The 15,106-nt window shown below is 40.7% G+C and overlaps 1 protein-coding gene across 1 annotated transcript in view; it reads right to left on the bottom strand.

The window, feature by feature from the left end:
• The window catches only part of LOC118816206 (NEDD4-like E3 ubiquitin-protein ligase WWP1), a 35,070-nt gene that overhangs the window by 7,975 nt on the left and 11,989 nt on the right, over window positions 1-15,106 (bottom strand). Inside the window, exons 2-9 of the mRNA XM_036582729.1 lie at window positions 12,987-13,044; window positions 12,119-12,208; window positions 11,755-11,893; window positions 6,454-6,578; window positions 5,877-6,017; window positions 5,647-5,713; window positions 3,413-3,594; window positions 425-755 (exon numbers count right to left, since the gene is read on the bottom strand). Of these exons, the coding sequence (XP_036438622.1) occupies window positions 425-755; window positions 3,413-3,594; window positions 5,647-5,713; window positions 5,877-6,017; window positions 6,454-6,578; window positions 11,755-11,893; window positions 12,119-12,188 (1,055 nt within the window). The 5' untranslated portion in view covers window positions 12,189-12,208; window positions 12,987-13,044. The remainder of the gene's footprint in view (window positions 1-424; window positions 756-3,412; window positions 3,595-5,646; window positions 5,714-5,876; window positions 6,018-6,453; window positions 6,579-11,754; window positions 11,894-12,118; window positions 12,209-12,986; window positions 13,045-15,106) is intronic.

Below are 15,106 nucleotides of genomic sequence, written 5' to 3'. Positions count from 1 at the left end.
ATGAGGTCTAATCATAGTGCTGTTTTATTCTCTTGCTAAAGTAATGCATTTACATGGCTTTGTAATTTTAACCACAACTGTTCTATACTCTCACCCAGCATGTATTGCTACAAAATGGTAAGCAACTGGTTGATGTGTACAGTCTAGCATCAGAACATGAAACTAGGTCTGCTGCTAACGATTGAGTAACTTTGATCTAGTTTCATCAGTTTAATATACCCCTGCTTGATCAGGCTTGCCCAGTATAAAGGGGGAGCTCACAAATTTTGCAGATAAAGAAACTGATTATAATCTACACGTTTTTTCTAATTACAAGTTATGTGCACCAAATAAAGTAGCCACTGAGTGTACATTAAAAAGCAAAAATTGTGGCATTTCAAAATTCTTGTTCAGTGAACATGTTGTGACAACATACATATCCTACCCAGGAGGCAAGGGGTCTGAAATGCCAGAGCTAGGGGCTTGCTGGCGAGGTTTGGCTCCATCCGTGGCTGTGCTGTTGCCCACGGCAGCATCTGCCGTGGAGCTGGAGGATGCAGCAGCAGCTGCTGCTGCCTGGCAAGGTGTAGATGTGGAAGAGGAAGAAGAGGAGGCAGCGGCGGTAGTGGCACTGGTGGGCTGCGTGTTGGAGGGGGCAGCAGGCTGGTGTGGTGACACAGAAGAGGCAGATTCACTGCCTTCCTCACTCCCACCACCAGGGGGAAGCACCTCCTCAACTGAAGAGGAAGCAGCAGCAGCAGAATTCTCCCCATTAACTGCAGAGAGAGAGAGAGAGAGAGAGAGAGAGAGAATTTGAACTGAGATGTCTTACCAACACATTCAGCAAGAGTTTCATTCTATCCCCACAGATTTAATCCAACAATAGCTATACTTAAATTAGCTCCCCATTAAACATTGTTCATCTCATTTTAATCTCTCCTCCCTCACCCCTTGAAATGCCAATCATGGAGACCAAACCCCTGAGCGAGTGTCTTTGGTGTGACCTGTTCTGGCTGCTTGCTCTCAGAACTCAGCTGAGCAGAGGTGCTGACAGCAGTATAGATTAGCAGGCACCTTAATGAAAATGAGCCCCAGCAGGGACTCCATCTAATAAAACAGCAAATCTTCTACTCTGCTCTCCACACACATACACAATCACTATGGAGTGAAAACTTCACAACATGTACCACAATAGAAGCGTCACAACACAGCACAGAAACAACACACTGATATACGATATAAATAGGTTTTTTGGTTAAACAATATCAGAAACAGCAGACTAACCTGCAAATCTTCATGAAGATGTCTAAATATAGAGTCTAGATATAAAAGACTCACTAAGTTTGAGACCCTTGCATTTAGCCAGGTACGATTTATCAGTTCAGGCTCAGTTAAGTGACTTGCAAATCTTCAGGACGATTCCTAGATATGAGTCCTAAGGTTCACCGTATGTTTCTGCTGGGATATTATACCTGGTTATAGTATTTCCTAATATTCCTTGTTTTAAAAAAAATAAGAAAAAAAAAGGAAAAAGGCCCCAAGCCCTTGTATGCTTGAGGCACCATATTAGGATGTTTCTCTTTCTCTCTGATTTGAATGCAGTACTTCAATGCAGTAATTTCAGATTTAAATGCAGTAGTCATTTCTTTTATACAATCATGCCCTGACTATATACCAGAAGGTTAAATAAGCTAATCACGGTCATCAAACTGAGACAAGATTAACCAGAATCTCCATCAAAGAGCAACACTTTGCAGAAGGTGAGAATCAGCAGTCAATTAAAGCAGGAGCTAATCAAGCCTTTAATAGGTGTGGAGCGCTCAATCACTCAGCCTGCACCTGGTCAAATGAGAAGCACCAAAAATGTGTCATTTTAGGTTGTTCACTCTGAAATACTTACAATTTGAAAAAGATCATACATGTGCATTTCTTTTATACAATCATGCCCTTCCTCTGTTCCCACCTATACGCACAGGGCCAAAAAAAGGTTTTTTTAGTTTTGGCTAATATCACTTCATATAGTCACAAACTGAACAAACTTCAATACTTTAAATGAAATTTAAACAGTGCTTTATTGACTGATATAATTGACAGCCAGATGTCAACAGTGGGTGGTAAATCATCAAATTCTAAACTCAAACAGCAGAAACTCCCATCATCTTACACAATATAAACATTGCCAATATTGCAAAGCTTCAACATTTTTTGGGGAAAATGAGGGAGTGCTAGGTTTGCCACATACCAGAGTTGGACCAATTGGTGATAGGGATACCGATACCTACTACGGATGCCACAAAGTAACTTTTGACGCACAAGTTTACTGACGTGTGCATGTGCGCTAGTAGACGGAGCTTCACAACATGCTGGCAGTGTGGGTTGACAAGCAGCAGTTAAAATATTCATGGCAAAATCTGCAACGACAGTATTTCATGGAAAGGCAGTCGTAGTGGGCGATATACCAGTTAGAATTCTTCCTTCAGAGTTGGTTTCACTGATATGTGACAAATACATCAGATAACGCAACATACAGTGTAAAACACATTAATGGTAACTCTTTACCTGAACGGCTGAGTAACACAGCCTGAATTAATGTTAGTCCAGGTTGTTATCAACGGAGCGAACATTAGAGAGCCATACGGAAGGAACAGCCCCTTAGTCTTGATTTAGCCTTTAGTGCCATCAGCTCGCTAGCTAGCCTTGTGTGTCCACTAGCAACACCTGTGGTGCAGTTCCACTGATCAGTTGCATCATGCAGCAGCAGGGTCTCATGGCCTGTTGCATCAATCAAGTAGAGAAATTCATGGCTCAAACGCTAATGACTGTGTTAATGAGTGAAATATTCACTGAACCCCAGCAGAGTCTGACACTTGGAGATGTGTGTGAGTAATGTGATGAACCAGAGAAGCTGCTGAGTGCTTTACATGTAACAGACCACAGGCTTCTCTATATTGTACAGTTGTTTTTTATAATTTATATACACACACACACACACACACACACACACACACACACACACACAATAGATATATATATATAAAAATAAAAAAGTGTGTGTGTGTGTGGGGGGGGGGTGAACTGAATCATGGTAAACCGAATCACGGCTAACCATTTTAACCACAATTCAAAAAGGCCTTTTTTTCTTTTTTTCAAAATTTGTGAAAGGATTACTGACCTTGGCAGGGCACCATGGGGTCTTTCTTTCTGACCCAATACCTTTTGTAAAAGCATGTCAAAATAAAAGTCCTTTGTGCTAATTGTGCTTGTGCTGCCTGACTTTTTAGTTTACCTACAATCTATTGCTTTATCGATACAGGTGCTTGTGCTGAATAAATAAAATTGTAGTTTCATCAGTGGTGACCTTTATAACAGTTCTGAAACCTGTGGAATGCAAACATATGACAGTATCCCAGCACACAAATGCAGTGGCCCTTACCAGTCGTACTGGCTACGTCCCTGTCTGCAGGGTTCGGGATGGACGTGGCCTTAGGGCTTGTAATCTGACGTGTAGGCGTAGACTCTCCATCACCATTGATGACAGGGACAGAGCTGCCTTCGCTGTTGCCAGAGGAGGTGGATGGTGCCTCACTTTCCACTCCATTTGTGCCATTCACCGAGCTGCATGATGCACCAAACACAAAAGCAGAGGCATTTACACAGAGCTGGGAGTGTCAGTACAAATGACCTGACTTGCTAAAGAATAGTTCTCTTCATATCTCATATCTTGATAAAAGGTCAAGAGCTGACAGTGCTAAACTGTAAAGGTAAGACCAACATTTAACGGTCAATTTTCACAGGTCCAATGCATCTTTCACTCTCAGATTTGAATGAAGCTGCGGTTACTTGTACATTCATGTCCTGTATAAAAGTAGATTTAGAAATATCAACTTACACCTATTTCTGTATCAAATATCTGGAAAACATACAACCAGTCTAAAAATTGCCATTCATCAAAGGCCTAAAAACACGAATGATAATGTCCATTAGCAGCTGCATTTAAACACCAAGGTAAAATGCTTAACCTACATTTGAGTCTCTTCCTTAGGGGTCTGCTGAAATGATCCACTATATGAATATGGTCCAAACCACAGTTAGAAACCAGGTTGATCATGTTTGTTTGCTTTTTTGTTTAGACAAATGACCAGACCACACATTTGAAGCTAGACTTGGCAGCCAGATCAAAGTAGTCTGTTCTAAAAAAATGCAGCCATGCACACTGCAGCCACACGGCACAGAGGAAGGCGGCCTTTGGCTTGTTCATAGTGCTCGAGGAAGAGGCGGCATGCATTTTGGCTTTGTAAGTGGGAGAAGAGAAGAGAGGGCACTCATGACGCATTCGCCAGCCTGATATTGAGTCTATTGTTATTCACAACACAGAAGCAGGAGGGCAGCCCTGAAGATGAATCGGCACAGAACGCAGGAGACTCTGTCTCTCTTCAAAACAGTGCTTCTTCAAAGCTGCTGCTAGCAATTTTGTACCAGGGACATGCATACCAGGCCAAAATCCTTTACAGAGAGTTTACTGATTTACTTTCCAAAAGTTCAAAGAACTGAAAACTGTTGGATGTAAGCATCACCTTTGAAAATGTACCTTTTCTCCCTAGTTTTTACATTCCGTAAATATGCAAAACTTTAAGCATCATGATTCGAATTACATGTTTTGGTGAAATTAAGTAAAAATTAGTTGAACATATTGTAAAGAATAAAACAATATTTAAAGTGTCCTAACTTAAAAACAACTCAAATTCAGTAAATCAAAAATATTGTGCATTAAAATGTGCAGAAAATCTTATTTTTTACTTAGAAATTCAAAATCACACGTAATTTGACCAGAGTGCCCCAGACTACTTCCTACACATGGTACAACACAGGACAGCCAATCATAACAGAGGTCATTTACATACATCAGTCTTATCAGGTATATACACATTACACACATGTAAAACATAGTATATGACCCCTTAAAACTACATCCTCATACACATACATATCGACCATTATTTTACAAAGATGCATACATGACTAGCAGTTAGGTGTTACAGGTAAAACCTCAGGTCATCCTGGTGGGGCTCAGAGCAGAGATGTTTTGGCAGCAGGGTGCACTGGTCTGACACTTTGACAAGTAACGACAATGCATGGAACAGCAAGTTCTGACTGTCACAATTGCAGTCGGTTTCCTCTGACGCCTCAAGCACAGCGTGAAACCGTTTCCCATATAAAAACACTTCAGACTCTGAAGGCCTGCAAGAGCAGCTAAATCTAACCAATGACACCATGATGGCCTTTGAGGGAGTTTTCTCAGAACTGGGGTGGCGGCAATGACAGCTGGCATTAGCTGGTTTACAGGCACCTGTTTGCCTGAAGAGGAAATGAATGAATCACTTCAAGACAATAACAGAGGGCAAAGAGGAGCTCTGCTGCTGCCAAAGCTAAAAATCACTAGGGAAAAAGTTGCACTGCTGCATTCTCAGCCTCAAGGATGAGGACAAATTTAGTCACACCACACTGACGTAACGCAGTACACTGCATTGTGGTTTCTCACATGGCCAGTGATCCTATGGAAACCACACAAAGTAAAGCGTATGTGTTTTTGTTTCAATTTAAGGATGTACTTTCATTGAGCACTGAATAGTAGTGTATGATAGCTCTAAAAGAATGGAGTTTTCTCACCTGCTCTGGGCCCTCGTGGTGCTTTCCTCCCCATTCTCATGAATTGCATCTCCGTTCTGCTGTACTTCTATTAGAAGATAAATACAAAGAGCAGTTTAACCAAAGGGCGTGCTGCACTCTTGCAAGACTGAGATAAAAAAAAGAGTGAGTGACAGAGTGAGGAAAAAAAAAAAAAGCCTAGAGTGTGACACAGAGTCTGAGAATTTGTTGACATACTGACAAATACTCACTGGTTGTAGTGGTGCCGTTACCATTATGCAGAGGCTCCTGGTCAACAGTGAGGCCATCCAAGATGACTGTGAGCTCCCCAGAGGCCACCACTCCGTTCTTATTCTCCAGAGTCAGCTTCAGCACCTCCTTCACATTCTCAACTGCATGCACACACCAATATTCAGAGTGCCATCACATTATTGCCAGATTTCCCATAAGAGCAGAAGGTGCATGTGAAAATGAGGGGTAACATTTCTACTGAATGGTGCAGAGCTTCCCAGAAAGTTCAGTGAAACATGATGTTCACCCTACCATCCTCACCTCTGTGCAGAGCAAGATTGTCATAACAAACCCAAACCTAGTCAGCAACTAATTAAATTCACAACACGGTAAATGGCCAATGGAGTCACTATGTAAGGCCAATACAATACTACTGTTACAATGTGTCAGCAAATAATCAGTCCTATTATAATGCACTAAGATAATTCTATCAGTTTGTGGAGAGGATGATAACTGCACCTGATCTATCAGTTTAAGCATTTCCATATCCTAAAGTCTGAACTGTGGGGCATTAATGTGTTTGTGTTGGTATCATACGTTTCCTATCGTGCTGCTCCAGGGCTTGTTGCAGGTCCAGAGTGGCTTTCCCCAGCAGTGCGTCTGCCTTTAGAGTGTGATGACTCCATACCTTAAACTCCAACTGTGTGTGTGGTGTTACATTCCTGCAGGAACATACACAAACATACACAAACACACACACACACAGGTAAGTGCACGGAAGAGGTATCATAAGAATGCAGGAGACACAAGCACTGACAGCTATCAGCAGGAGCATCTTGAATGAAATGCAGAAACACTGTTTGCTAGCTGCCTTAGGCAGAAAAAATGCGAGATGTGGAATGAAGATTAGGTTGTTGTGATCAGAGTTGGCATGCTGTGTGTTTGGAGATTTCTGTAAGGTTGTAAATGATGCAGGTCTTTGGTGACAGTGGATAGCTTCTACTGAACCAAGAAGAGTGTTTAGAAGTGTAAGGACTTGCAAATTTATATACTAGATAATGGATGCAAGACAATGCAAAAGAACGACAAAAGAATTTTGGCATTTACTTTTACTTTCGTATTTTGAAAACCACAGTATACACAGTATTGTGAAACTTGAGTATTGTTACACAAAGGCATGAGCTGACTGACGTTAATATCATGAACCACAGACAGGCTGCATCCATCACAATAGACATCAAGCTGGGAGATTTAAACATCAGAAAACACGCCATCCACAGCCTTAAGATGCACTAAAGCTCTTGTGTCAAACAAGGTACACAGGCTAAGTCAGGCCCATGGCACAACCCTATTTGGCCCGCAAAATTATTTTAATTTTCTATTAATATTAGCTCATTTCACCGTGAGCTACAATGCAACATAATGTGCTCTCCGACCTCCTTCCTCCAACAACAGTATATGGGCCAGCGGTTACACAAAAAGATGTGTCTAGTTTATGCAAACGAGCAGTTTTAAAATAACTTCCCTCTGGGGTCTTTTAAAGAGGTTTAACAGTTACCTGTCGCTACTGTAGCTTACTGTTTTGTACAAAATTTGTTTTCATTGAAAATTATTTTTGAATAGTTTAAGCGTTCAGTGCCTATTTTGCTGTTGCAGTTTGAGCATGTTTTGAATAAACAATGGCCAGTTCAGGTCATGGCAAAATGTTAAGCAAAAACGAAATAAAAACACATCCGGCCCACAAATTTGTTGAGATTTTTTAAAATGGCCCTTATAGTGTTAAGAGTCCGACACCGCTGCACTAACGTAAGGTATAGTTTATGTCCTATATTAACCCTAATATGTTGTCTGGTCTCAAAACATCTATCAGCATGAAACAGCACTTCTCTGGCTTACCATGGCTATGCTTGCTAAACAAAGTTGTGCTGTGGAACTTGTTTGAACTTTGTTGAACTTGGAACATCTTCCCTTGAACCTATCTGGATTTACTGCAGCACAGGATGTGAAATGCTGAATCCAAATCTGTATTCACTGTTTTTGACAGAATTTATTAAACTGCAGGGCTACTGCTTCTTTCTTGTCCGTTCCAACTAACAAGATGTCAGAAAAAAAATTAAATCACAGCAAATCCTTAATTGTTAGAATTTCCTGAAGTATTGTGATATTTTTGCCTTACTGCATCCTTCGCTAATAGTAAAGCTGACTTTTATTTTTCTAAATAGAAAAAAAAAGAGCATGTTTATTTTTTCTGGTTTAAGCAGGCTTTTCTGTGGCATTACCAAATTACCTGCTGTGCAGAAATGGGTTACTAGAGTGAAGTACTGTGGATATCTACCAAGTAGCACTCCAGTTGGGAGCTGCTTCTCAGTCAAAACTTGTGGTTCTTTTCTCCTCTGTGCGTTGAAAACATGCTCAGATTGTATGCTGACGGTGCATATGGATACATTCTCATGATACAGACCACCATGGGAAAGGGATTTTTTTTTTTTTGCAACCTCTTGCCTGCCACCATGCCTACCACAATATTATCAATAGGCAATTGCTAGGATTGTGATTGTGTGCAATATACCATCATCCAATCTCACAATTTTACTTACACCCCAATAATGTTATGATACACATCATAGAGTGGTCCAGACTGTGACTACTGCATGAGTGTCACACAGTAACCATTTCAGCATCCCTTCTCAAGTGATCCCAAAGCGGTCTCCCTGATCGATCTGTTCACTGGAGACCGGTCACAGACAACGAGTCTAATCAAATTTCACACTCCTGTCTCCGGAGTTCTCCTCTGCAGCGTTAAGGCTGAGGCTCTCCAGTGACACAGAGGTGAGAGACAGAGGAGGATGGGCGTAGGGAAGCACCGACCCAACATTTTCTGTCCTAAAATCGATCTGTTACCCGAACTCAGGGTACTGGCTGACTCAAGAGTACCGATCTGCTACCGGCGCTCTGTTAGGGCACTTGAGTTTAGTTGTAGCAAAGTATATAAACATAAATGTACAATCGAGACTAAGGCAGTATAATGGATATGCTCTTATCGTGCAAATGTTTAACTATATTGTTTTAGAGCGTTGACACAATTGCAGAGTTACAGTTTTATTACAACCATGACTAAGAAACAGTATAAAATCTGCCCCAGTATATAAGATCAGTCCATCACTAGATGCCTTTTAATAGCCTCTCTTTTAAAAGTCACTCCAATTTTCTGCTTGGGACCAGATTGCCAACAGTGCAGAACCATTAATTCACCAATACACAGCATATTAACCACCATTATGTCTGACCAAACACCTCTAAATCTGTCAGAAGGACAAACTCTCTCTCTCTTCCTCTCTCTGGCTGTCTCCCTCCCTCCCAGCTCTTTGCAGATGAGCATGGCAGTTAGTATTCAGCACACAGGGGCTTTGGCAAAACAGCAGCGCTTTCTCCTATCCCCTCCATCATCGTCCTCTCATTCTCCCCCATTAGCTCAATCAACAGCTACAAAAGAGCCTGGAGTTACAGCTCCCATCAGCAGCTGCTCGGAGCTCTGTCTGACTGCCTGCAGAACCAACCTGTCCCCAAACACAGCAGCAGATGAGCAGAGAGCACCCAGAGGCAAAGACACATGGATGGTAGATTTGCTCCAAGTTATTTCAGTCTGAGCACTGTGCAGGTATTGTGACAAGCCATGGGCAGCACACCAAATCTATCAAAATAGACCATACTATCCATCCTTAAAGAAATAAAAAAAAAAAAACGAGTGGTGAGGGGGGCAGGGATAATCGACTGCATTAAAGCACAAAATGTCTTAATTAGACTTTTACCTTTAGGCCTATGCATAAATGTTTTTTGTTTAAACTGGAAAATGCCATTTGTCAGGCACTGCAGTATTCTGATGAATACTGAACACTATAGGCTGTGGTATTCACAATGCAAGAGAAAAATCAAACAAAAAAAAAATGTAGTTTTATCTTGTCTTCAGTTTAAATCTAACAGATGGTGAAACATATATATCTACACCCGTAGACGTAATAATCTTGATGTCCATGGGCTACTTGGGCTACTTGAACTAAGCTAATGTTAGTGAAGATGAAAAATATATGTAACCGAAATCAGAAATCAAGATATGTCTGTTTTCTAATTGCATTCTGAAACCCTGAATTGAAAATGAATCAAATTAAATTGTGGGGTACTTCAAAGTCTATGACAATCTGATGTTAATTATGCTACTGATGCATTGAGAGCCCTATGCCAAACTGCAGCAGTGACTAACTAATGCTGCAGTTTTCTCTCACACCAGACAAACACAGGGACTCCCTCAGACTAAGGCTTCTGTCAAAAGGCGGCTTAAAAACGCCACAAGGATCTACGCCAAAAACGAGATTAGAATACAATACCGATGACTTGCAAAATATCTCCACGCCAATCCCCCTCCCTGCCTGAGCAGCACAGCCTTGCTGTGCCAGCAGCCTTTTGCAGCCCTGCTGGATTTCCTTCATAGTGGGTGGAGGTGTTTGCACAGAGAATTCTGACCTGTACATTTCTGAGAAATGCAGCTGAGAAATAACAGTCCCCCATCCTACACAATTCATTCTGACAACATCTGACAGCCGCTGGTAGACTGGCTTTAACCAGTGAAATGAGAGCTGTCTTTATTACAGACCGCAAAGCAAATCTGTTCGTCAAGTGCCTTCCAGAACTTTCAGTTCTCCTTAAAATTTGTGCTTTGAACGAAGTCCTATTGCTGACTTTGCCGATAGCATTAAAAGTGTCCAAACAGATGTGATTTAATGTCATGTTTAATGCTTGGTAACTGACTCATGTCTAACTTCAGTGCTTTTATATATATTTATTTATATATCACATTCATGGATCCTTGCACGGTTCATGCATCATTCCTACAAGTTCATGTATTTCGGTGCTTTACCTGCTTGACTTTATGTACAGGCATAAAAAATACTACACATATGTCAACAGCTCTTAAGGCTATGACTTGGAATGTCAGTCAGTGCATCCATAAATTGTTTTCCTCGGTGATTAATAAAATCTTTCAGAGTTCTTGAGGAATATAAACACACATCCTACTAGGGTGAGGTGTGCCTGTGGGACGCTTTCCCTCTTCAGATTTCACACTAACATCACATGGTCTTCTTAGAAAAACAAATACTAGGAAAATCATTGCCAAGTCATGCTTAAGTACAGCAAGGGATATCTCACTACCAGAGAGAGATATCACAACTGTTCTAATAAAGCCTGTGTAGGCGTGTGTGTGTGTTTAAGATGTTCTCATTCAAACAAAAAAGTAAAACAATTCTAGTACAAAATGACCAGAGAAGAATTTTCACCTAATACATCATTGACATACCTGGGGTTGCAGACCCTCAAAAGAAAGTTCTATATATCTAATGCAACTGACCTTAAAAGAAAGCTCTAGCAATTTTTCAATCTCATATCTAATTCCCTTTACTTACAAAAGGACAGAAAACCTGTTTACTCAAAACACAGTTCAGCATGTACTACCATGTTTCCATCACTGTATGATTCAATTACGTTTTTTACATAATAAAATAAATGCAACAGCAGCACCGAGAAATCACATGATTAATGGAGAAGAGCAGATTAAACAGCAAAGATAAATACTTTTAGCGTTGAGCTTAAGGGGCTAACTAAATACAGTGAAAAACAGAAAAAAATACATTTTTTTTAGTTTTTTAATCACACATATGCTACAGTTGCAGCAGTGTGGAGTACTCTTAATACTTTAAGCTTCAAATTTTTGTGCTTTGAGTTAAACTCAACTATATGTAGGACGTTCAGCATACTCAGCAATGTCAATAACGTCAGATAAAACTTAAATCTGGGATCTGTTGGAATTGGGTTGGGAATGGGATACTTGAGGAGAATGTTTCTTACAGAGTGAGGCGCTCCTCCCACTTGGGACTGGAGGAGCTATGGGACTTGGCTGTCTTCTTGCTCTCTCCCTCTGCTGTCACCTCCACATAAATGGCCGTCCCAAACCAGTTCTTCTTCCTCTTGAGTTTGGCACATGAAACTGAAGCAAAATATACCAGGCTTAACCCAAGTAAACTTGCTGGCAGGCCACACAGGTTATTTATTTACCCCCACAACACTCGCCAGGGCATTCCAACGTTTTTAGATTAGACTGTAACTTATACTGAAATTTTCAGTCCAAGACTGATGCAAAATCAGTTTTTTTCCCTTCCTTTTCTGGCAGAACTTTACTTCTGTTGTCTGTTTCACAATGCTCCGTCCTTACCAATGGCATGTAGCTGTGACGTCCTTCCGTGGTTATTGCTACACTCTGCTCTGGATGAGGCCGTGGCCATGTCATACACAGAGGTGGAAGCTGAAAAGGGAGAGACATCTTCAGAGATGCATCATTGCAAAAGGAATCAGAGGAAATGGACACATTTAAAGACACTTTGCTATTTCACTTCTAAGAGCCACAGCGTCTAAGAGTGGCTGAGACGGGGGAGAGAGTCAGAAAGAGACACTCATGTGTAGTACACACTTAAAAGATGGTTAAAGGGTTCTTCAGTAAAGACAACTGTTCTATGTAGAACCATGGAGGTCTATATAGAACAATTTGCAGCCTAAATGGTTCTTTGCATGTTGAAATGGTTCTTCAGATTGATGGAGAACAGCATACCTTTTTAAAATGGTTCTATAGAGTAACAAAGGGTTCCTATATTGCTACGATGTCAGGTTTGTAACAATAGCAGAACCTTTTTTTGGTTCTGCTACAGGCTAAGGCCTATATTTTGGTGAGCTACACAACGAATATATAACTGTGTCATTATTGGAGTCTCCAATTCTTCTGTGTTGCAAGATGCAGCAAAATCACAATGCACTGCCATATAATTGTGATGCTACCATTTTATCCATACTGTGTAGCCCTATTTACAATCACCTTTACCGTAAATATAAAACGTTGTTTAAGAACACAACCAAAGTATGTCTTTTGGTAGAAATAGTAATGCAAATGGGGGCGCTCATTCTTCAGTTACAGACTGGGGGAAAAACACCACAAAGAAAACTGTACCTAAACCCCTAGCAAGACATAGCAGATATATAAGTACTTCATTATAACACAGTCAGACTGAGAATTCTCTCAGTTTACTCACGATAGGTGTGTGCAAAGCCCTCCAGATCCTCAGCCGACACCGTGGCCCATGGTTACCACTAGAGCAGAGAAAACAGGAAGCGGTTAGCAATGACAGCAATAAAAGATTGATGGCTGCAGGGACGAACCACAGCACGCGACTGTAGAACATAGAAACACTGAAACTTGCAGAGCTACACAGCTTCATTAGCACATTTGGTCTGATTAGGGCTGTGTGCATGGAGAGAGAAGAGCCTGGAGGCTGGCACAGAGATAGGGGCCCAAATTCGAGCAGGCTTTAAGCAGCTTAAGAAGAACCCAATTAGGCCAGAGTGAGCTCCACACTGATAGCAGGGCAGATGGAGAAAGAGGGCTCAGAGAATGAGCCGTGTCAGCAGCAACACACAGTCACGGTGCAGCAAGACGCACACTTAATACTAGTGGGACAACATACAGAAACTAAAGACATGCAACACATAAGTGTCTGAAAGACGAGTAAAATTTGTCCTTTATTATTTACCCTTGAAACCAATCTGCCCACAGCATTGCTGAATGTTTTTCTGCCTCTAGCCTCTATCACGTAGGAGGTTCCTACAGCATGCCTCCCACTTATAACAGATTTTACTATGCATTTACCCCGCATTAGTTTGCATCCTCACTTTGTTCTTCCCCCCTACTTTCCTTACCAGAAACTTAAAACAGTTTTAATCTGGCATGCTGGAGTCACCAACTCATGCTGTTAACAGAATGTAGCACTGATGTCCATGAGGCCCATGCTTGTGAGAAAATAGACGAGAGGTATATAAAACAGCAAATCAATTTAGGAAAGAACAGTTCAGAGCACCCAAAAAGAATATCTGATTTGTTTGGCCAAAACATATTTTATGTTATATGTGATGTGATTATGTACAGAATGACTTAGGATTAAACAGGTGAAGGCTAACCTCTTGCTATATGAAAACCTCACAGCATGGGGACAGCATAGTTTAATAAGTTTATCCAGATTTTTAAAAAAAAAATGTTTGGCATGTTGTTTGAAAGCATTGCTTGATAAACAATCTGCTAAAATGGAATTTCAACTGAACTTTGGACAGCTGACTGCTTTTTATATTAGTTTATATAATTTTTTATTCATGAATAAAACATAATGACCGCTATTATCATTGCTAAATGGTCATTTAACTGGTCCCATCACCAAAAGGTGAGGTTTTATTCAGCACTTTGGGTGATGAGCTGGTCTGGGTCAGTTTCAGACAGAATTTTATTGAGCTCAGGCCAGTTTCAGACACAAAACATGACAACAGAGTGCAGGTGGGGCTGGAATAACATTTTATTGAGGTTAAGTCAGGTCAGACTTGAACTCTGATAGGAAGTTCTCGGGCTGTGTTCAGGCTCAGACCAAAATTTAAGGCCTGATTAAAACTCTAGCACACATATGAAAATAGTTCAGTTTTCTAACAATTTAGCTCTAAAGAATACATGGATCAAGCCTGTAACAACACAGTTTTGGTCTTTACAAAAGATCCAATGACTCAGCAAAGAAAACAGACACAGGTTAGTGGAACTGTCATGGTGTGTGACCAATCCTAGATATTTTTGTTTAATGTTTAAAGAACACAATATTTCCATGGATTTTACGCCATGATCTATGCATATAATTGCTTAAAACTATAGACAGCATATCATTATTGTGCCAACAAGAACAAAAAATGCTGAATCGGATATCAGTTTCAGATGATCTTTTATACTGACTCACCATAATAGTTCTTAAAGAAAAAAACAGAATGGTATCGGTCGACACTCATGGTTTCAACACTGATATCAGAAAAGAAAAAATGGTATCGACCATCTCTACTTAAAACAGGCACATTATTTATTTATCACCAAATAACCTGCCCACCATGATCATCTATTTTCCATGTCACCTGAGTTTACTATCAGTTAACGCTCAGTCAGACCCTTTAGTGCATGTGTCTAATCTCAGGCTTCAACACTGTCCTGTTTTTCCACTACTGTTTAAACTGTGACCTTGACTTGGACCTTGACCACAGCTTACCACATTACCACAACAAAAGGCCTGGAAAAATTAAATGAATAATAAAAAAAAAAATCCACTACCTGCTTCTGCTTCTGCCAATGCAC

The sequence above is a fragment of the Colossoma macropomum genome, unplaced genomic scaffold (assembly GCF_904425465.1).
Source record: "Colossoma macropomum unplaced genomic scaffold, Colossoma_macropomum, whole genome shotgun sequence".
NCBI classification, from domain to species: Eukaryota; Metazoa; Chordata; class Actinopteri; order Characiformes; family Serrasalmidae; genus Colossoma; species Colossoma macropomum.
The sequence above is the reverse complement of the archived record's forward strand: the minus strand, read 5'-3'. Positions and strand labels throughout refer to the sequence as shown.